Source organism: Falco biarmicus, chromosome 8, assembly GCF_023638135.1.
Source record: "Falco biarmicus isolate bFalBia1 chromosome 8, bFalBia1.pri, whole genome shotgun sequence".
Lineage (NCBI taxonomy): Eukaryota > Metazoa > Chordata > Aves > Falconiformes > Falconidae > Falco > Falco biarmicus.
In genome coordinates, this window is record NC_079295.1 from 5,333,558 (window position 1) to 5,357,318 (window position 23,761).

The 23,761-nt window shown below is 43.6% G+C and overlaps 1 protein-coding gene and 1 long non-coding RNA gene across 2 annotated transcripts; one reads left to right on the forward strand and one right to left on the reverse strand.

Annotated features, from left to right (window-relative positions):
• Positions 1 to 6,133: 6,133 nt before the first annotated feature.
• Positions 6,134 to 18,017, reverse strand: LOC130154415 (uncharacterized). The gene is made up of 5 exons (XR_008823735.1): positions 17,935 to 18,017; positions 9,173 to 9,440; positions 8,386 to 8,724; positions 7,188 to 7,268; positions 6,134 to 6,941 (listed from the first exon to the last, which is right to left on the reverse strand). It is a non-coding gene; the product is annotated as an uncharacterized LOC130154415 (long non-coding RNA).
• MSTN (myostatin) lies at positions 17,750 to 23,626 on the forward strand. Its single transcript, XM_056350483.1, has 3 exons — positions 17,750 to 18,274; positions 20,460 to 20,833; positions 23,185 to 23,626. Exons 1-3 carry the CDS (start codon positions 17,902 to 17,904, stop codon positions 23,563 to 23,565), a joined length of 1,128 nt encoding a protein of 375 aa, XP_056206458.1. The 5' UTR covers positions 17,750 to 17,901; the 3' UTR covers positions 23,566 to 23,626.
• The last annotated feature ends 135 nt before the right edge of the window (positions 23,627 to 23,761 follow it).

Here is a 23,761-nt window from a genome sequence, read left to right on the forward strand (position 1 = left end):
ACATGGTGAGACCTTCCTCTCCCCAGCCTTGCAACGTCTGGGGACATTAATGTATGGAACGTGGAGAGGTAACGTGTTCCAGGGGCATGTTGTACCCACAGCTGTACCTTCATGTTTTCACATCGACATCAACATCATTACCAGCAACAACTGAAGAAGGCTAAAAAATATGAAACAGGAGTAACAGGCTTTGTATTTGCCCTGGGTTGGGTGGGGATGGAGTTAACTCCTCCACGGCAGCCCGTGGAGTGCTGCGGTTGGGATTTGGGGCTGGGATGGTGCTGATGACTCACCAGTATCCTGGCTGTCGCCAAGCGCTGCTCGCACAGTGCCAAGACTTTCTGTCCTTCCCACTGTGCCCCCGTGGAGAAGGCATTCAATGGAACTGTTCTGCGATGCTCAAGATGTCCTGTTTTCCCCCAGGATTAAAAGTTAATGTTTCCTCCTGAAATCAAATTACAAAGTCAAGGGTATTGGGGTCTGTGTATACCATGAATGACATCCATCTTCTTATTTTCTTCTTTGCTGTTACGTGGTTATATATAGCATTTCTACTTACGACCTCCAAAAAACGTTTATTGCACTTTGCTGTTTGGTCTATGCACTGTCATAAATTTCACTGTGTACAAGAGTCCTGATAATAAGATTATGCAGCTGAAAACCTCCTTCCACTGGAGGGACAGGAGCCGGAGAGCTGCCCCGAGCTGCCCAAAGAGGTGTCCTGTGCCCTACGATGTGCTCAGCAAGACAAGCTCAGGGAAAGGAGGAGGAAGGGGGGGACCTCCGTGTTTGTGGTGTTTTGTCTTCCCAGACAGTGGTTGGTTGTGCGTGCTGAAGGCTGCCTTCCCAGGGAGCAGCCAAACACCTGCCTGCCGACAGGGAGCCGTGAAGAAATGGCTCCTCTGCCCTGCTTGCACACCTGGCTTTGGCTTCACCTGGTGAGCCATCTCCATCTGCACCCACCGGGCTTCTCACCTTCCCTCTGCCTCCTCCGGCTCCATCAGGAGGTGGCAGGGTGTGAGCAGCCAGGTGGGTGCCTGGCTGTTGGCTGGGGCCAACCCACCATATGATTTCATCCCAGCTGTGTACAGAGTACATCACCCTGCCCCTAAGAACTACTGTGTTCCCTGAAACATGCTCGTCATGTGTTTTCATGGACAAGCCTACAGGCATTTAGTAGGTATGAAATGGAAAGTTTTTCCTGGTACTTGTAGTAACTCCCCAAAGCACCTTCGCCTACATCAGCTTCTCAACCTTGAGAAATTCAGGCACGCAGACCTGTGAAAGGGCCGGCTCTTGCTGCCACGGGAGCAGCTGCAATGTCTCTGGCTATTTTAAGAGCCTGGCCCATTTCTCTCGGTTCTCCTCGAGGGCAGGCATGCATCCCCCTCCCTTTAGAGGATGCCTTTTGTGTCGTTTGTTGCTCAGCGGGGCGGGGGGACCACCGCACCCCCACCCCACGGTGCAGGCTGAGCCGCTCAGTGCACTGATGCGGTGGGCAGAGAGACCGGCTCCCTCTGAGCCCAGGGCAAATGGGTTTCCAAATGGGAAATGAGCCAGAAGATGCCTTAAAAAGAAGCTGGGGTAGAAACTCCCTCAGAGGCTACATTAGGGCAAAGACAGGGGACTGAAAGAGTGGGATGCGGGGGATACGCATCCCTCGGGGAGATTTACGGGTGACTGGATCGGAGCTGTTGCTGCTGAAGACTTTCCCGAAACTGCCTGGCTGGCTGCGATCAAACCCTAGGTGCTTTCTCTCATACACCGACATCACCTTTTGCAGCACAAATGTTGAATAAATTCCTTTATAAAGGCACAAAATTACTTCAGCTGTCACCGAAATGAGAAGATAAATTTGAAATTATTTTTCAGAAGAGTCTAATCTGCTGACAAGGAACTGTCATCGTGATTGCAGCACATAATAAATATTTTGATACCTACAGACATTATCCAATACCTAAATGATCTAATTATCTTATCTGAGCTACTATCCAATATTAGATATCTTTTCCACTGTATGAAGAGGTTTTCAGCCGCATAATCTTAAAATCAGGACTCTTGTACACAGTGAAATTTATGACAGTGCATAGACCAAACAGCAAGGTGCAATAAACGTTTTTTGGAGGTCGTAGAGAGAAATAGTGCATATATAACTACATAACGGCAAAGAAGAAAATAAGAAGATGGATGCCATTCATGGTATACACAGACCCCAATACCTTTGACTTTGCAATTTGATTTCAGGAGGAAACATTCGCTTTTAACATGGTACAAGTAATTTATCCCGGGGGGAAAAAACATCTTGAGCATCGCAAAACAATTCCAGTGAAATAAATGTCAGTTATGGATGGTCTGTGTAACTGTTAACTCTGCGCTGAGAGATTCAACGGAGCATGAGGGCACATTTCAGAGGCTCTTTTAGGATAGAGCCTAACGTTCTGCTTTCAAATCTCAGTTTTTCCAATTTCTAGTTAAATTTATGATCTCCATTTCTGCCTTAATTACAGCAGTGTGAAGAATATTTTAGTTGGAAGACCGAGTTAGCATAAGCTTGCTACACACTTATTTCATTAAAGCAGGGCTTTGAAGAAAAGCTAATTTTGCTTGCATATAGAATAGGTTTTATGACTGAAAAGACTCAAAGTATTTGATCTGATAATATGCATGATTCTAAATAACCCCTTGAAGCTTATGATCAGCTGAAAAAAAATTGAGCTGGTGTGCCACTAGTATATGATGTGAACTAGTGAAGTGTTTGTGGAAGCTTTGGGACAGGATAAAACTAGGATTAGGAGCTAGGTTTTAGTAGTCAGTGTCAATTGAGATCTAGTGCTCACCTTTGACACGTGTAGGTTTGGGACTGGCAGGCCCTGCTGTGCTAAGCCAGGGAACGGCTGGATGCTAGAGCAAAAATGCACATCCAGAAGTACACTGCCAAAGCGCACGGAGAGGCGATGCCGAAGCACTGGCCTGCAAATAGGGCTTAGACCGGAGGATAAACAGGCTCTAAGGCAAAAGCGAGTTTATAGGGGCCTGCCAAAAAAACCAACCCCGAAGCTACAAAATTTATAGCTGGAAGTTTAGTGGTGGTAGCTCCAATCTCCATCCATTTTCCAATAAGCTTTGGCTTACAAAAAAGCACAACTTGGCTGGTATGAACCGATGCTGCCTTTTTTCTCTGAGCAGAAATGTGCATGAGAAAAATGTTGTAAGGTGGTATATCATAATTAAACCTGTCTGGATCAGCCCTTGGCTGTTGTAGAGCACATCTGTCAACAAACATCAGGCATCCCATATCATATCAGTTTGGGATGTAGTCCCAGGTTTCAACAAGGGAACAACGGCACAGATATACATAAATATATATATATATATATATATATATATATATATTTGGTTGGGGTATTTTTGTATGCTAATAACCTACTATGCTCCAATAGCTCAGGTCTTGAACTGACTTTTGGCATAATGTCATACAGTTACTTTTTGATAAAGCAGTTCACATAGGAAAGGCGGTATTATCCCTGAGAGACAAATGGATCACAAAAGATCCGGGAAGGCCATCCTATCCCCGGTGATCTGCCAGCAACCCTACAGCTTAATGTCGGAACTTCACTCCTACTAACTGGAATAACTTGTCACTCTCCTTCTGGCTCTCCTTTCTTCCTCTCGCCCCCACATCAAAGTCTGCTTTTTGATGTTTGAATTAAACATTGTTCATCTCACACAGCTCGAAGTTCAAGGTCCTACTTGTATGGGGCATGACATCTTACTAGCCGGAAAAATTTAGTCAAATGCGGGCTCTGTGATGAGAGGCCAACAACTCATGCCATTTCCACAGCAAAACTTGTGTCACTCAGCTCCAAAACAAGCCTGCATTTAGTGAGCTAAAGGAGCTGTTCAGTGGCTGGGCCAAGAGCTCACAAACACACACGGCCAGACAAATTCTTTTCAGCAAGCGTCAACAGCACACAGACAGACAGACACGCATTTCAAGCCTCAGTTCTTCTGGATCAGAGAGGATGAATCAGGATGAATAGTTCCAGCCAAACAAGAATATTGAGTATTTTCATCTATCTCACGTACGAACAGCATCACATACTATCGGTAATTAAATAACTGCTTTATGTCTACGACCTGGCTGCCTGGCTGCTTACGGAGCTCTCGTCAGGGCACCGTCTTGGAACATCGTACACACTGTTCTCACCGCTGTCCTCCCAGCGGAAAATTATATTTACTTTTTAACAGTGGAGAAACAAGGGACAATGAGGGGGAACGGGCGGGGAGGTTTGGAAGATGCGTAGACTTATCAGTGTGTGCAGTGACGGGCTGCGCGGAGAGCTCCAAGCTGGTGCTGGGCACGCGTAGCTGCGTGGTGCTGCACGGCTCTGTGCTGCAGCGACAGCAGGGATGCTGCAGCGACAGCGGGGATGCTGCAGCGACAGCGGGGATGCTGCAGCGACAGCGGGGATGTGACAGCTCACCTGCAGCCCGCTCCGGTGTCTGAACGTAGCGTTGCTTCGCAGGGTGCAGGGATGCCCAGCAATGGCAGGCAAAGAGCTGCTTGCATCGAGAGGAAGAGTAAGGTCTCTGTTTAAAAATTAGTCCTTCTACTGCTGTTGGTGCTGGGTGGGATAATACTAAAATGATTTGCCCCGGGTCACCCAAACGACTCAGAACAGAAAAAGAAAACTGACCCTTCGGTTTTTTGTAGTCACTCCTTAGAGCAAGATTTCATATAATGGAGTGATAAATTCATATTGGCATAAGTGACAGTATTATCTATGATTTCAGTAGAGCCAAGACCCAAGTTTTAAGATTTCAAAACCAAGTAACCTTTCTTCCTTGCCCAAACCGACCCTCTGAGCTTTGCCAGTCATGTTTTTCTACTCCAAAAAAAAGATCCCAGGCCACTGCACGTTGCTTATGGCTGTAAACAACTCGCTACCCAGTTTACTATTGGCATGATTTTAATTGATAAAGGAGTTTGTAAGTTATTTTTTTTTCTAAAGCCTTTTGACAGAACTGATTTAAAATATAGATAGAAACCTACTGTAAATACAAATAACTTTGACTGAAGATGGGTCTTTGAATTTACTTCTGAGATTCCCTGCACGCTTACAATACAAGTGCTCTATTTCAAACAAAATGACAATGACAATAAATTAATGACTTGTGTTAGTGAATCTAACATATTATTTCATGTATATCACACACACTGTTATGATATCCTGCCATCATGATGTGTGTGATGTTCATATAACAACACAGTTAAGAAGAGAATGGTCATCACCTTTTATATGAAGTGAGGGAAAAATGAGAAACATTTCTTGCTTGGAAGGTGCTTGTTTGGAAATAATTTTGAAACACTAGCTCTTTCAGGAAAGGCAGCAAAATATCTCTCCTGTCATCTTATAAGAGTAGCCTGTGAGCCACATTAATCATCTCAGATTGAAACTTCCAACAATACACAGAAGAATTCCTTCAGTATTATTAGAAGTTACAAGTTTTATGTGTGTTCTTAAATTAATTTAAGCTTCACCTGCTTCAAACACTACACCCCAAGTAATAAGTGCTATAGCAGGTCATTTGTGCTCAGGGAATTATTTTTGGAAGAAGCTCCTGCTTGACGCAAAAGGGCAAAGGCCACTGGAATTTAAAGCCAAGAATTGCCTTCTCTTGGGGCTTGAATCTACACAGCCTGTGGAAGCCCATATGATCTTTTAATTCAAAGGATTTCACTAACACTGTCTTTGGAATATTTTGTCTTTAGTGACATTTTGCCAGGTTTTATTAGTATTTACTCATGGTTTTGCGTATGGGCTTGTTAGAGAATGGAATTGCACACAAGATTTGGTGTCTTTCACCAGCACTGTGACTTCTTTGAGTCTTTATTATGCTTCAAATTTAGTACTGTTATTTCATCCTTTGAAAGCAAAAAAGCCATTTCATGCTATAAAACCTCTGCATTTGACTCTGTCAGTATTATAGGCATGAATAAAGAATTTTGTCAAAAAACGCTGGCATCTCTTTGGATATTGATACAGCCCCTTTCTTCCCCCTAGCAGAAAACTAGAAGCAAGATTTTGTGCTCCTTCTCTGCCCCTACTCGAGCGGATTTCATGGTGTTAGAAATGTTTACGTAGGCGTGTTGATGAACTCTGTGCTGCAATAACATCCACACACACCCTTCACCCCCAAAATCAAGTCCCCAAACACCCAGCGCTGCAGCAGTCGTGAAAAGACATTTTGGAAGATTTCTCAAAGGTGTCACCGTGTGTTAGTCAAGTGAACAAAGTCTGTTTATTTGAGCTCTGAAACATTTTTTTTTAATTCCTCAAATATACTCCTGCTGTTCCTACAGACATGCATGTAGCAGATGGAAAACGCATTTATTCGAGCTTAGCTCCTGAACGCCGAGCTATGCGGCTGGCAGTATCATAGGTGGCGGCGTATACACTGGGTGGATACTACGCCCCTGGGTAGCAGCAAAAATAACGTTAGCTTTTTCTTTTACCTTGTGAGGAAAGGTAGATCTAAGATCTTGTACAGAAAATCCGTCTGTTGATACAGCCTCACTTTTGAGAAATTTTGGGTTCTTATTTGCTGTTAAATTACCTTGGAGGGATGTCACTGATAACGACATTTAGTATCGTAGTTATCACCCTGGTAAACTCAAGTGTGGTATTGGAAACCATTGCGTGATTTTTAAAAACTTAGTAATACATTGTGTAGGCAAACCTACCCTTTGCAAACTTCTTTCTAGATGAAAGAAACTTGCATTTAGTGGAAACAGCCAGCACCACCCACAGCAGGATGATTTCGCGTTGCTTTGAAGAACCGCGGTTCTTTCAAGGGTTGGGCATCGCTGAGCTGGAAGCGCTTTGGGAATCGGGCTTCCATTCTGCTTTCCAGTGGGATGTACAGGGCAAACTGCTCAGCTGCGAGGAATGAACACAGTCAGCCAGAAGGAAGTACTGCGTTAATTACAAAACTTACAGGGGTTTATGTTTATTATACTTAAAAAAATAATAATAAATTCTTTAAAGAGAAAGCCACTGTGAAGAGCTCAATTAAAAACTTCTGTTCAACTTGCAGGTGATTTTTGTAACTTCCAAATACTGGTGTGCAGAATGGGTAAATGTAGGACACCTTTAGTTTATCTACAGCTGTATAATCAATGTTACCTGGTCTGAAATATTGTAGGCGTTAGCAGAATATTGTCGATTACTCCATCTTAATAGAAACAAACTCCTCACGGAGTAACCCTAGAGAAGGGAAACAAAAATGATACAGGGCTGAAACACTAATATTTAAAAAGCAGAGCTATTTGCTATAGAAAAGAACGAACATAGTAAATTACCTTTAACAGAGGAGGCAGATAAGAAATTGCCACTTTCTATTTCTCATAGAAAAAGTACAATAGACTATATAATGGAACAGAAAGAAAGGAAATTCTATCGTGATAAAAAGAGAAATCTCTTTACCTAAGACATGATCAGCCCACAGGAGATGCTGCCATTATAAAGGATTCAGAACACCTAGACTGACTGTAAATGCGCACCTTAACGTTTGGAAAGGATTTTTGATGCCCTGCTTTGACGCTGAAGCCAGTCCTTAGCAGAGCTCCAGGTGACAGATTATTCTGCAGGCTTCCTGAGATTTCTTGAGGATTACACCATTTCCTAGTGCCTATGATTTTGGCAAAGAAAATGAATTTTACAGCAGCCTTGAGGGACCTGGTTGTATGGCTAAATACATGCATGTTATCTCTGATGTCACAGCCTCAATCAAAATTGGTGGATTATTAATTAAACGGCAGAAAAAAAGAAAAGCTGGTATTTCATAGAACACGTGGCTTAATGGCAGTTTCACTGGAAAGCAAAAGAAATCGGTGAAAACCAGAGGAGGGAATGGGAAGGGGGGAGCAGGGGATCCCAGAAGCACAGCTTGCATCCCCTTAGCCATGTTCCCCTTTACACCTCTGGGTGTAGCCACGTGAACGTGACAACAAGGTGCCCATAAATATTAAGGAACTAGCTATTAGTAAGCACAGAAATATGAATTCACTGGCTGTTGATGCTTAGAATGGCTGAATTAGATCCAATAATATAACCCTGAGAGCCAACAATGAGACTTTTAAATTATTACATTGGAATGTTTATTTAATGACATTTATTTACATTTTAAAACTAATTAAAATACAATTCAGTTCAAGAAACCTAGTTAATTAAATAAAATAAATAATCATGTCTTTACGAAAGCGGAGGAAGCTTACCAGGCTCGTCCGAACTGGAATGAAAATAATCTGAATTCTTGGGTCTGAATTCTGGGGAAGAAAAAAAGTGAGGAAAGTTGCTCCCCAAGAAAAGCTCGGATACATACCTTGTCCCGAGAAGAAGTCTGACCTTCCCTCACATTAAAGCTTAAATAACACACTGCAGGCTCTGTCCGTTCTGGGTGACTGAGCAATGGGTTTTTACCGTGGCCACAACCTGGGGCTGGGAGAAGAGGAGCTGCTGTTCCCGTGCTCGGTACCTCTGATTGCAGGAACCAGGGAGCTGCAGGCTCCCCCTCTGCAAGGCCCTCCTGGGCTTAGGAGCGCTTCTGGCGTGTGTTCTTGTGCTGTCTCCTTCTACACTGAACGGAAAACTCCCCAGGCACCACGCTGCGAGGAAGCTGAAGTGAAAGGCACCTCTGTACCATCAGCTGATTTTTCTTTTTCTGTATGGAAAGAGGAGAAGTTTGGCCAGGCTGCTGCAACCCTACAGCAGGTATCCCTTCTGGTGTCGGGAGATCCTTCAACCGCGTTTCTAGTAAGCGTGCTGTTGCCCTTCCTCCCAGCACGAGCATCCCTCCCGGCACGCTTCGGTCCCAGTGACCAATGCCTTGAAGCTGCCTTCCTAGCAGAGAAAGGCTGAGCGAAAGGTTTGCTGTGATTCACGCACCGTGCATGGCAAACACGCTGCTTCCAGAAGAAAGAGGTTCAGAAACCATGATGGCCATCTTGCATGAACTGCACGTTAACGCCGGTTCTCCAAGACCCAACTCTACCCCAACAACTGGCTCTAACGCATTGGCTTAGGAAGACGGCGATTTTTCAGGACCAATATCCTCTCTGTAGATGCTGCACACATTCACTCTGAATTTTAGGAGATTTGGGGACTCTTACCCAATCTAACTGAAGAGAGCACATGTGGTACCCAGCTGTATGGAGGGACTACTGGCGGCCGTGCTTTTCTTGCAATCTACCAAGCATGGATGACAGCATTACACTGAAAAATGCTTCTTGATTAGATTCTCTCTACAAAATAAAGATTAAATTCTGTGCTGTGCAGTGGTAGTTGCTGGTACTGTCAAGAGTTCCCATGAGTTCGTACTTACTGCGCTGTCCTCTCTTGCTCTGGGCTAACGCAGCTTGAGGCCATTCAAAGGGCTTCCTGAAACACAGCACACCGTAACACAAAAATAATGTAAAAATAATGCAACAATAACAGCCTGCCCCTTGCGACACGCCTGCCTGCGTGTTCGGTGCTACTCATAGTAGGGGCTACAACATTGGCTATCAGCTTTCCCTTTTTCATTACACTTTAGTAGTGCTGAATGGATGAAAGAGCAAACTAAATTTAACCCTATATAGCAATGTGCGGCCAATGAGCTGCTAATTTTATTTATGATTAATAGATTAGATTGTTAATTTATATCGATATCAGCTGACACCGAATCTTAGCCCAAAGTGCAAGATATGCCTGTCACTAAATAATTAGCATTTCTAAGCACAGCACTCTTCCTATAAGAACAAGTACATATTTCATACAATTCCAAATACATGCTGAAATAAGTAATTGCTTCTTATTATTTTGATAGACCTTATTTCTGATAATAAATGTATACCATTCATCACGTAGCACAATTCTGGAAAGTATTTAGTGACATTCTGGTCCTCCTAGCTAATGCCTGATTCATTGACGTGAGAGAAGAAAGGCAATCTCTTATTAAGCCAATCAGTGTAGTAATTAACAATGAGCAAGCTTTTGAGCAGAGAACCTGCTCTTTTGGTTGAATGTCTAATTAAAAGCTATATATATATGTACACACACATGCACACATACCCTGATAGCTACATATATATAAACATAATATTTTTAACACAGTTTAAACCTAGTGAAACATTTTCTCTCTACCAAGTTATTAAAATTTACCACACTGCTTTCTCAAAGTTATTGATATAAATCTTTAGATACATCAGTCAAACTTTAGAATTAGCAAGGCAGCCAACCGCACAATTCAATAGTTATTAATTAATTTTCCTTTGGTCTACAGGCTTTAAACAAAATGACAAAACGCTTCAATTTCTTAATGTTGAGACACTTTGATAATTTGTAGAATGTATAACGAAGTAATTTGATATCGTCAATTTTATTTCTATTTTGCATTGCATTCCTAATTGTATCATCCATCTCTTTTAATCAATATGCACTAGAAAGCCTTAAAGGTTTGGTCAAAATACCGTCTTTTTAATTGATCTTAAGCTTGGCTTTGGTATGCAGCAAGACACTTTGTTCCTTATCTGCTAAAACTTCTGAGACAGCCGTGAACTACTGCTTGAAGTTCCTCTGACCTGTGTACCCAAAATATCCTGTTCACTTGACATAAAAAAGCTTTGTGTAGTTTTACACTGTCAGTAGCATACGAACAACTCTGTATCTATTAATCTGGGTATCATAGGAATATTTTTTTTCCTTTAAGTCTTCCAGATCTACTCATGAAAAGCCATTCTCTAGCCTTTATTATCGGGAGTCCGCCCATTCCAGCCAGCATTACTCTATCATATGAGTTACATCTTGCAAGCACCCTTTCAATTATTTGCATAGTCAATAAAGAATATAGAATCTTTACATCATTTCTGCAAGAATAGGACTTATATCCATCGATATGGTGATAGTCAGACTCTGCTACGAGACTATGAAGATTTAATTCCCAAGTGGTTTTATATAACTGCAGAGTGGCAGAGGGAGCTTGAAAGTCTGTTGGTGAAGGTAAAAAAACCCAAACAGCCATTTCCCTTGTGGTTTATCCTTGTCTCTCATCAACCAGTTGGCTGATGCTGCCAATTAGCAGGCTGATGGGGGAGAAAAGCTTGTGAGTCCCAAGAGAAAAACAAAACAAAAGCAAACTTGTAAATTTTTAAGGCGTCTGTCTTTAAATTGTGAGGAATGGGAATTGTCTGATTTTGTATAGAATACCTGTTAGCTTTTAAGCCATCTTGTAAAAAAACAAAAACAAAAACAAAATAAAAGGGGGGGAAAAAGGGGGAAAAGGGAGATAAAAAAGGAAAAAAAATAAAAAGAAAATAAAAAGGGGAGGGGGGGAAGGGAAAAAAAAAAAGGAGGAAAAAGAAAGGCTCCTCTGAGCTGTGGCCCTCATTTCCCAGCGGATGCCGTTCCCGAACAACCCAGCAGAGGACAGGCCACTCATACCAAATCACCGACCCCCGGGGCCTAAAAACCCCTTGAAAGCATCGTGCCTTAGAGCAAAGACACGCGTTCTGGTAGCTAGTGATACCAAGGCGAAGTAATCTGGGCATTTCAATCACCCTGGTTGTGCAAATGCAGCGGTGAAACCTCTCCAGGCACGGTAACGGCTCCTTCGGGGAACGCAAGGTGTCCATCAGCGATGCACCGATTTTAAAAGACCTTGAAGAGGCATGTCAGGGATTCCAGATAGAAGCATAAAAGCTGCAATTTTAAAGAAAAGAGAGCATCCTGTAACAGAAGTAGAGCCCTTAGAATTAAACGGGTATGAACAGGGCTCTTGTATATGATTTATTCTAGGATACATAGGCACTGTAGCGAAGGCTGCAGAATAAAATCCTGAATACAAAAGAACTCAGAAAAACTGGCAGCTTTCACTAGAATTGCATCCTTCCTTAAGCGTTTTTAATGAGCCTAACGGGAACACATTTCCCTCTCTGCTTCTAAAGTTTATTTCCATTAGCGTATCTGGTTAGTTCTTGAGCAACACGTACTGGAATCTGTAGGAGAGGAAAATGCGCCGGGGCATTTTTGGCCCATTCCACCGGGGAGGTTACGCACGCCATGCACAAGCTGCGGGCAGGAAGGGGGCAGCCAGGAGGGCAGGAGTGAGCCAGAAGCCAAAGGGGACCCCGACTTCCCTGAAGCCAACACTCAGCAGCATCTCTTGGGCAAGCTGAGAGATGCATCACAGGCCACAATGGCCACAGCACCAGTTTGCCACCAGTTTTACCCGTTTCCCCCATTTTATCCATCGCATGCTTACACACCGCAGCCTGGGAGAAACCCCTTGGCAGGTCGGGCTCCTGACTGTCTCCATAGCTCCCAAGATGAGGAAATCATTCGCCAGACAGAGTGACGTTTTGTCCTGGTACTCAAACTGCAGATGCAGATCCAAGTATGTCCTGGGGGAGACCGCTCAAAATCCCAAATCCCTGAACATCATGTTTTTCCTGGGAAAACAACCTGACAGCAAGAGTTGAGAAGGAATTGTGGCATATCCTACCCAGATGCCAGTACACCAGGGCATCCCTACCCTGCACCGTGCATGCCCTTTTCCCACATGGAATATGCTCTCTGATACCTGGAACTCAAAACTGGTGAAAACAAGATGAGCTAATTTTTTTTTTTTTTTTTTTTTTGGCAACTTGAAGGAATTAAATGTCCATACCACCAAAATAAAGAAATAAATTTGACTTCCAGTAGCTGATAGAGCACAATGTTTAGAAGCTTACATATGATTACTTTTGTAGGAAAAAATAGGAATAGCGGAGGACAAACTGCTCCAGGGCATTTGTTACACAGCAGGAATTCATACCAGTTACAGCTTTCACATTTTAGTTCATGGCAATAAGTTCAATTTTAAAAGTGGTTACTTTTGCCTTACAGTAGCTGCAGCTTTAGTTTACGTAATGTTATTGGGATGAGGTTTTCATGGGGTTTTTTGTTACGTCAGGATTTCTTTCTAGGTGTTTTATAGACATGATATTATATCTGCTTTGAGGTTCCAAGTAATGCATTCACCTTGGATTCAGGTGGCTAACAGCAAGCACCGGGGGAGCTAAGACAGCTGGGTTCCTGGTTAAGCAAAACAGCCTGATTCCATTGCATGTAGTTACATCTCTGAATTTTTCTATTCAAATTTGACTATTCCAAGCAAAATTACTTCATAGACATGATTCCCAGCTTATAGCAGCTAAGTGAGAGATGAATCCAGTCCAAAAAAATTTTAAATGGAATTTTCTGTCTCTTTCAATGTGCTGTTGTTTAAACTGAAAAAAAGGTAGATTTAGATCAGGTGTTAGGAAGAAATACTTTTCTGTGAAGTTGTGAGGCACTGGGGCAGGCTGCCCCAAGCAGCCCCGAGCAGCCTCGGCCCTGGGAGGGTCAGGGTGGGATGGGGCTGGGAGCAGCCTGCTCTGGTGGCAGGTGGCCCTGCCCAGGGCAGGGGTTGGGACTGGATGGTCTGGGATGTCCCTTCCAACCCAGCCAGGAGATGGTTCTATGATTCAATTCTAGAAATTAGGCTTTGTGCTGACAAAAGTGAGAGGAAAAGGTGACTCAGAGTATCTTCCTCAGCAGCTCGGGAGGAATGTTACATCTTCCTTATAAGACAAACCAGGAGAGAAGCCAGTTGCTTCAGAGATAGGACTCGACTTCAATGTAAGCAGCAATCAGATTTACAGTGTTTTTCACAACACCTGTTTTTTCTTCAAGTTCTACCTTCTGAGGTAAATCACTGATGAGAACTGTTGCACATCTGTTAACAGAAAAATAGAAGAGTGGATTTCTGGTCCTGCAGCCTGTAAGGAATTGTTTGGAAATCTAGGCTATAACAGGATGAAGCCATCCGGTTTCTGGCAGGGTTATAACTCGTGTCCCTCTCCTTCATACCCCTGTAACTCTCCCTTTTCTCAGAAACGTCCTGGTTCCTTTCCATGTCCACTTGGTCCACCCCCAAAACAAGCTCAAATCCCACCCTGCTCCCTATCTATTTTTTCTGGGTTGCTGGCCCAGCAAGGGATGACACAATGTAGATGGTCCAGAGCTATCAGCGTGCTGAATAATGATGAAGAAGCACAAGCGAATTGGCTAATTTAATTAAAGCCTGCCAAAAAGGATGGGTAATGGTTGGGCTCCGCTTGCCTTCTCCTCAGGGAGGGCATTACTAATCTCCTTTTCCTCTACACAGTCACTGTTTTTCCATAAAACTCACAATAACGCAATGTCTTTGAAACCTCTATATCAGTCAGATTTGTTGGGGGTGGGTTTGGGGTTCTTTTCCTTCTTTCCCCCCCCCCCCCCCTCCCCCCCATGGTTTTCCAATGTGTACCAGGCCTCCTGGTGGAGGGGAGAAAGAAGAGGGGGAGGAAGAAGAGGAGAAGCTGACAGGTAGACAGACACGTGCCTTTTCCCTTTAGATAGGAACATTCTTACGCTGCTTGATTTTGGGGGCCTGAGCCATGATCTTTGGATAATTAGGATTGGGAATACTATTCACTATTGGCAGGCACGGCGGGTAGAATGACACAAATCCCAAAGTTGATATTAAAATGCCATAAAGTTCAGTAAGATGTGCATTTCATTTTTAACTCTTCTTTAGTTTTGCTGGTGGTAATGTGTTGGTCTGTGGTTTTTTTGTTTGATTGTTTTTTTGCCAAATAAACTTTTGAAACAACTTGTACCTGGTCACTTTATCACTCACTTTTCTCACCTCTGTCACCTACTTCTGCAGTTACCACTTTTGGAAAAAAGTGAAAGACAGACAGAAAAACAAATTGCATATTGTATTACTGTTATCAAAGAAATCAGAGCCTTTGATAGCTCCTGATCAAGTGTGACTTTTTGCGCCCTCTTCCAAATCCTGGGAGTTTCATAGAAACGGAAAAGCTGGCAACAACAAAAGATGAAGAGAAAGGTGTGCTACTGACATCCTAGAGCGCTTCGGAGCGTGGGGATAGCAAGCGCATTTTATGAGGGAGATGGGAAAAAGTTGCTCTTTGTTACGCGGCTGTTGGTGAGTTCTGGGGTGCTCTGGTCACCCTTGGTGGGTAGTCCCCATGTCACCACTCCAGCTGCGCTCACTGCCTCCTATTTCTAAACAACGAGCAGAGGCATGGTGCTCGGTCAGATCCGTCGTAGCTGAGAGCAAGAGCCCAGGCTTTCAGGCTTACAGGAGAGGACTTTGGTCCTGCAGCCGTAAGCAAACGCCTCACAGAGGGGAGCAAAGGGGCCCTTTTTTTTGTAGATTAACGGAATCATTGCAGAAGACTGGGGAAGAAAAAAACCAAAACAAAACATGAAGTTCTGCATGCTCATGGTGAGCCAGAGTCGGAGTGAGAAGACCCTGGCAGGGAAGGAGCAGTGTGGCCGCTGCATGCCGGGCAAGCTGCTGCGGGGCGCATCCAGAGAGGGGTCCCCGTGCAGCAGACATTGCTTTGCTGAGCGCTTCTCTTGTCCCCTCTCCAACATGAATGCCTTACAGCCACAGCCTGCCAGGGCATTTAATTACTCTGATATTAAGACTACCACGTTATTTCCACCTGTTTATCGATGGGTCATTGTTCTCTCCTGGTGTGAAACCTGGTACCTGTCAAAGTTTCCTCCTGGGAGTAGATTCCCTTTTATAGACAGCTCGTTAAGTCATTCTGGTTTAAAATAAAATCGAATCAAAGAGTTTTATTATGGCATTCATGTCATAATATTAAACAAACAAAAAAAAACCCCAACCTACACTCCCAAACAATTCACCGACAGGGTCAGTGCTTTTCAAAAAGATTCTTACTCTGAATCATCCTATTCATTGTCCATAAAAACACATTTCCAGCACTTGAATCACACTAAGAGTCTGTTTAAAACACATTATAGGCATGGCAGGCAGCCTCCGCTGCAAACCCAGATCTGTCCTGACTTCACGAGCCCGTTTGTGTCACCACACGGTGAGTAGCTGCACCGGTCTCCTGTGTAAAAAGCAAACACTCGGGAGGTAAGAAGCCGAGCCCCTTGCTTTAAACATGGATTTTGGCTGAAATCGGAGGATCTGACCCTAAAGCCATAGGCCTGGAACGTGCAAGCATGATACATCTATCGCTTGCATTGACTTTGCACCAGGGTAGGACAATCAATTTCAATTGAATACTCATGATTTACGTCACAGGTCCTGAGCCGAGTGTTAGGCTCGGTTCTGTGCTACGTGATGAATTTGCATGCCCTGGAGAGGCAATACAAAAAATATGAATGATCAAGCAGAAAAAACTCTTTGGAAGTTCTGTCCCACATCTTTCCATATACCAACATTTTTCCTACCTGAACATATGCAAAAAAACCCCCGTTTGCCACCCTTTTAGGTGTACTCAGAACGGGAAAAGAAGAGAAGCCCAGTGAGAAACAGACAATTCAGTCCAGACTCAAGCAGGCAAACTTTGGCATATTGCATGAAATTCCAGGATTTCCCTTTGCTGTAATACAGATTGCAAATATACAGATATATACAATATATATGAATCCCAGGGTTTGTGTTTGCTGTAATAGACAGCCTATGCTGACCAGTAACCCCCAGCCCCCCCCCAGCTAAGTGTGAATTCCACAATTCACACTAACAGCACACCAAATGCAAGCTACATTGCTGTAAGATTTTATAAGCCGTAACCCCTAAGTATAAAATCACATCTAGATGTACCTCTCTTATGCAGAAAGCGTATCAAAACTCTAATTCTGAAAACATAAGAATACAAAGAACTTACAAGTATTTGAGTAGAAAGCAAAAGAAAGTGCAGAAAGGTATCGCTTAAATTGGCATCCCACAGAGATGTTTTGAACAGAAATAAAAGATTACATGGAAAAAGCGGCTATCCTGACAGTAGACTTAAATGTTTTAAGTATTTTAATGCTTTTGCTAATAATGGAAGAAGCAAGCTGGGCTGTTCCTGTGTAATATCAGAGCGATTAGCTAAAGATATTGCTTTAAAATACTTTTGCTACTAAAGACCTCTCGATATTTAATTTACTGCCCAGGATTCTGCTGACCCGGTGACAGCATAATGAAGGGACAGACTCATTTTTCATAACTGACTATGAGTTCAGTAAAGGATTTGCTCCTCCTTGGATTTTGATACATGCTAAAGGGGCAAACACATGAGATCTGCATTCACCTCGAGTCACGTTTGCAGAAAATCCTCCTTACTGCTTTGGCTGGTACCTAGCAGGAAAAGCCACTCAGGTTTTCTGAACTGTAAGTGCTGAATATGCTTTAGTTGTTGAACAGCGTAAATTAGCGCTGTTTGCAATGCATCCCTAAAGTATTTTTTTCCTGCCTGCTAACAGTAATCCCTCGGGATTTTCTCTTAAATAGCACAAACTTTCAAGTCCAAAAGGCTGGTGGAAGCCGAAAGCAGGTTTAAGGGGAGGTCTGCCTTGATTCATAGTACAAGCACACGGTCGGTATATATTTAAGAATGACAGTGCTGTCTTTCAGTACTGCTGCCCGCAATACTTGGAAATATATCCTTTCAGCATGCGAAGGCATATCCTCTGCGAAGCACCCAGATAAATCAGCTCACCCTTGGCTGTAACTAAACGCTGTCTAGTGACTTGTGATCGACAGGGCTTTACCCTCTGACAGCCAGATTCATTGTTGGGACAGCAACCAATCCTCGGGTTTGACGACATGAGCCTAATCAAAGTTGGAGTATAAAAAGCCCCCTTGGAATATATAAGGTACACCAGTGTGGCAAGCTGTCTCTCAGATTGCATTTGCTTTCACGGATCTGTTCAGTACTGAAAGGGAAAGGGGGAGGGGAACAAGGGGGAAAAAAAAAAAAAGAAAAAGGAAAAAAAAAGGGAAAAGCGCTGCACTGAATGTGAGATCATGCAAAAGCTAGCGATCTGTGTTTGTATTTACCTGTTCATGCTGATTTCAGTTGATCCGGTGGCTCTCGATGACGGTAGTCAGCCCGCAGAGAATGCTGAAAAAGATGGACTGTGCAACGCTTGTACGTGGAGACAGAATACAAAATCTTCCAGAATAGAAGCCATAAAAATTCAAATCCTCAGCAAACTGCGCCTGGAGCAAGCTCCTAACATTAGCAGGGATGTTATTAAACAACTTTTACCCAAAGCTCCTCCACTACAGGAACTGATTGATCAGTATGACGTCCAGAGGGACGACAGTAGCGATGGCTCTTTGGAAGACGATGACTATCATGCCACCACCGAAACGATTATCACAATGCCTACGGAGTGTAAGTAACCCTGCTGCTTTCGCCTCCGCTGCTCCTCCGAGAGAGTTGTCTCCCCGCTGTGGAGCCACGCAACTCCTCCTGGGGCTCTCCCAACAGGCTGCTGGCTGGAGTCTGCTAGAGGGAGGGAGGAGAGCGTTATTTCTAAAGAATTCGAGCCAGGTTCAGACGACCGTGTTGCGATCCTTTGTTTTACTGTTTGGTTTTCGGCTCCTAATAACGCGTGTGCCCTGTAGCACTTAGGATTTGCCCATTGCCTTAGAAAGCAAAGGGAGGTCTGCAGTTTAGGGGACTTTGTTATCTGCAGGACTCAGGGCATTTCCGAGCGCAGATGCAAAGTACGAGCGCAGATAACAAGAGAAGTGTATTTTTCTGAGGGAGGTTTCGCTGCCCAGTATTTTTAGAAGCGGTAGAAACTGGCAGAAATACAGCTCAGAGCACCAGACCCACCTAACTGCAACACGTTATGGCAAGTGTAAGTACAGAGTTAAATTCTTGCTTCTTTGCCGATCCCATAAACTAGCACCACCCACCCCTGAGTTAAAACTATAGATTTAAAGCAAATATGTGTGTAACAGATTTAAATGTTAAAAAGTCCATGCTATAGCAGTCAGCTCCAGTAGATGTGCCAAGGAAGAATGAAGGCATTTACTGAATGAGCAGATTCTGAGTTGTCTTCTGAGTGCTAAACATCTGCTACGGCTCCTATCAAGTATCTTTTGCACGGCTAATACTATAGTATCTTATGTTCTTCATCAGCTGAAGTATTTGGCTATGGCAGCTGGTTTATTTAAATAACACGAATATGATGTCAAAAAGGAAAAAGATGACAGGACGTATAAGGCATGTCAGCAGCCACAGATATCCTTACAATAAGCATGGTAGAATAATATCAGCTGCTCTGGCCAGCTAAAAACATACGCATTGATGAAAAAGTAACTTCGGCTGTAAAATTGTCGAACTTTAATTAATTAGTAAGATGTGTCCTTCATAGCAAGGTATTACTGCAGCCTTATTGCAAGGCTGAGGTCTGCCAGCAGTTTTACCCCAGCCTATTACATCCAAGGGTTTATAACTATTTTTAATTGAGTGGTTACATAATTGCAGTGACTGAAGGAAAGTCATTCTACTTCATTGAACCGAGTTCGTTTCCTGCTTTTTACAAAAAGCCCTTGAACTCTGTTAAATGCACCAGAGACAGGTACCTTAAGTGGCGAGATTTATGAATGCCAAAGCCCCGCACCGTTTCAGGTCGGTACCACCCGTTTTATCCTGGCATGGAAAGATATTGCCATGGCTAGGTATGACAGCTGCCCCGGAGGCTACGGGAAGGGAAGGAGGAGCGCAGCGCTGCACATGACTTTCCTATAATATTGTTCAAATGAAAACAAAACGAGCCTTAGATTAATAGCCTCTCGATTATTTCCCCCCCGCCTCGAGGGGGGAAATTAAAGTGTTTGCCTGGCTTGCCCACGGCGGCCTCTGTCTGTACAATGTGGAGCACACTCAGGCTATTTATTAGATAAGAAATAGGCAGATCGTGCAGGCAAGTCGAGTCAGCTCACGTGAGGTTGCTGTCCTGCGTGCTTTATGAAGGTCCTCAGGAGATGACTAGCAGAAGCGAGCCGGTAGTAGTCACTGCCAAGCAGAATAGGCTGTGCCCTCTCCCCCCCACCGAGTTCTCCCGTGGGAAAGAGGCTTTTTTGCAGTGGTACAGGTCAGCCCCCAGCCCCAGTACCAGGGATCAGAGCCCTGAGCACCCGGAGGACTGCACAGCTCCTCCCCGGCACGCACCTTGCCCTGCTTGCCTATCATTTCCCAGCTGCAGCCTGAGCGCTCCTCTGCCCTGCTGAGCCCACCGAGCAGGCGGCACCAGCCACACCTGGTTAGAAAATGATGAGCCAAACGTTATTGCAGCCTGTTCACAAACCGAGCATCGTTTCCTTGCCACATTATGCTACTTTCAGGTGATAGCGTAATGATTTTGTTGTCATCCATTAAAGCTGCTGCGGAGCATAAACCACAGAAAATGATTTAAGTTAAATCCCCTTTGTTACCGGTACAGTTTATAACATATTGTAAGATTTTATGCATGGTCTGGAAAATAAATAAATAAATCGGGGTTTATATATGCATATTTCTTTTTTTGTTCCCTGTTTAGTAATCTGTTCTTTCCATTCATTTATAGCTGATTTTCTTGTACAAATGGAGGGAAAACCAAAATGTTGCTTCTTTAAGTTTAGCTCTAAAATACAATATAACAAAGTAGTAAAGGCACAATTGTGGATATACTTGAGGCAAGTCCAAAAACCTACAACAGTGTTTGTGCAGATCCTGAGACTTATTAAACCCATGAAAGACGGTACAAGATATACTGGAATTCGATCTTTGAAACTTGACATGAACCCAGGCACTGGTATTTGGCAGAGTATTGATGTGAAGACAGTGTTGCAAAATTGGCTCAAACAGCCTGAATCCAATTTAGGCATCGAAATAAAAGCTTTTGATGAGAATGGACGAGATCTTGCTGTAACTTTCCCAGGACCAGGTGAAGATGGATTGGTAAGTTTATTTAGAAAAATCCCATTTACATATCTTGCGTTTTATTGGAAAGCATTTAAGTTGTGTTTTAAGGATAAAATGGTAGCCTTGTTTAGGGAATGGAAGATAACGTTTCTGTGTATCTAATCCTTTTGTTCTTGGCTCTCTGATCATGTCAAAATCAACAGCATTCCTCTGCCTTCGATTCCCTGCGACAAATCGCAGCAGCACTTCGGGGGGGTGTTGAGAGGCATTAACTAGAAAATGTTCTGGTAATTACTGACGGATGGCACTATCAAAGTGATGTTGTTTTCAAATTTGAGAGCAAATACTGCTTAATGAGCAATTAATTTGCATAAAGCCAAAAGAACAGTCGATTCTTTCGGTGATAGGAAAGATGCCTCTGATACTGCTGAGAAAGCGAGGGAGTTTCTCCCTACTCTGTATGCATATTTTTCCTGTTAACAGCAAGAATTATCTGTGTTTATGAAGATAAGAACAGGTCTTCACGTGAGTGTTAAGTTCTGCACCTGTCAGTGTGTGATGGAGTGCATCATTCCACCTATTAGAAATGCTTGAATGGAGGAATTCTGCTTGATTCAATAAATGAGTCATAATGATGAGGAAGAGCATAAAATAACTACCTGGGTTTTCTTTTTGCAAGTATAGATGAGCAAATTAAACCTGAGGTATACCTGTTAAATGACAGCATTTTCCTTGTTTGTTTCTGCAACTCACTAATCGCCTACAGCCTATAAAAATTCCTGAACCTATCACAACCAGGACATCCCTCCCTTCGAATGAAGTATAAGGAATATTATTTGACTTTTACTTCTGTGCACTAGGTCAATCTATTTATCATAGAACCACAGAATCATTTAGGTTCGAAAAGGCCTTTAAGATCATCGAGTCCAATCGTGTTTGTGTAGCTATGTAACGTGCAACTTCATTGCAGTATAATGCAGTTAAAGAGAACTTAAAGGAAAAACGCTGTGATAACATAGTTGTAGATCCAGTACAGACGTGGATCTCCCACACTTGAAACAGGCCAGCTGGATATCATGACAAGGAATGCCCTCACTGCCTCCATCCATCCAAATGATAACACACGTGCATAACCCACAGTTGCCATCATCTATGAAAATAAGCCGATCCAGCAGCAGGGCAGGGTTAAATGCACGGCTGATAACTGATAACGGGAAAGGAACTTTCTCTTCCCTTCCCTCTGGCTGGTCCCCAGCAGCTGCCAGTACAGGGACGCTCCTCTCACCAAGCCCCTCCCCACGTCATTTACCTTTGGGAGGAGCATCTCCAGCAGCTGGACCACTTGCAGCTGTGAAGGCGGGTATCTTGGAAGGCGCAAACCCAAGTAACAAAATTAGCCAGGCTGTTATTTACTCCTCAGGAACAGTCTTCCTTCACGGGGCAGTAACAAACCGACACACGGGGCTGAAATCTGTGTCCGGAAGGGAAGAAAACTGGGAGCTTTTTCAAACTCATGATTGCGGAGGTTGCAATTTCGTTCTATTCTCAGTTGGTGACGGTGGAAACACACCTTCAGTAGGAGGCACGTGGCTCGGAGATCTGCCAAAAGTACATTCCTGGCCACAGGGCTCTTTCGGGAGTCAAAATATTAGCTGCCCCTCCAAATCCAGGGCAGCAAATTCAGCCCTCCGGCAGGGGGGAAAGCTGTGAAGTATCAGCAACCCGTACGAGCAAGTGAAATGCTCCTTTCTACTGCAGTCATTTAAGCACAGCAGCAGTGATGGAGCAAATTTTGTCCTCCTTGGTCTGGACTAGAAGCCTTCCTTGATACCCAGAAAGCCTCGACTCAGTATGATTTTGAAGGAGGCAATTTCAGAAGGACTCACAATAGGGAGACCAACACCAATTGGTCCTGCCCTTTGCAAGTTTTTGGAGTTATTTGTTTCCCTTTGGGAGTTCTTCTGCAGAGAAGGGGGGTAGGGGGTGTGGGGAGAGGAAAAAAAAAGCTCTTGTTGAGTTTAAAACCAAACCCACATCGAAAGTCAAAACCCAGCATCCTCCAAATTTCTGAAACGTTCTTTTAGCTGTTACCAGAAATGATGCTAACACTGAGATAATGGTGATTTCAGGAACAGATGCTCAGGAATTAAAGCTCTTTATAGAGGAAACAGCAGGGAAATGTTTGTCCTCAGCATGAAAAATAGGAATAATCCTCAAGCAGAGATCAACTGTAGCAGAGATTTGCAGGAAGACAAGTTTTGTTTGTGAGCATGATTTGAGAATGTTAACATGATGCATCTCTGTCTGAACTATTATTTATTTGCACGTTTTTACTGAACCTAGGCTTACCTCAGTAATGCTTCAGATTCCTTCTCCTCTCCTCGCAGAACCCATTTTTAGAGGTCAGAGTTACAGACACACCGAAACGGTCCCGCAGAGATTTCGGCCTCGACTGCGACGAGCACTCGACAGAATCCCGATGCTGTCGCTACCCGCTGACCGTGGATTTTGAAGCTTTTGGATGGGACTGGATTATCGCACCTAAAAGATACAAAGCCAATTACTGCTCCGGAGAATGCGAATTTGTGTTTTTACAAAAGTACCCGCACACGCACCTGGTACACCAAGCGAACCCCAGGGGTTCGGCAGGCCCTTGCTGCACGCCCACCAAGATGTCCCCCATAAACATGCTGTACTTCAACGGCAAAGAACAAATCATATACGGCAAGATACCGGCCATGGTTGTAGATCGCTGCGGGTGCTCATGAGATCGTCGGTTGATCCACCGCTTCATACATTGTGGAAGCTACCGAAAAAAAAAAAAAATAATTAACACTATACCCCCTCACCAGTCTTTGAAACTGTGAAGTTACGTACGCTAGGCATTGCCGACATCCTACACGCTGTATGATAGGCTATCGGACAGATTTAGCGCAGCAGCAGCTACAGGAATGTGAACTAAAG

Bases quoted from the DNA above. Each gene is read 5' to 3' on its own strand.
- MSTN (XM_056350483.1), top strand. From the start codon at position 17,902: ATGCAAAAGCTAGCGATCTGTGTTTGTATTTACCTGTTCATGCTGATT. The intron at 18,275-20,459 runs GTAAGTAACCCT...ATTCATTTATAG, and splicing joins TATCACAATGCCTACGGAGT to CTGATTTTCTTGTACAAATG. The intron at 20,834-23,184 runs GTAAGTTTATTT...CTCTCCTCGCAG, and splicing joins GACCAGGTGAAGATGGATTG to AACCCATTTTTAGAGGTCAG.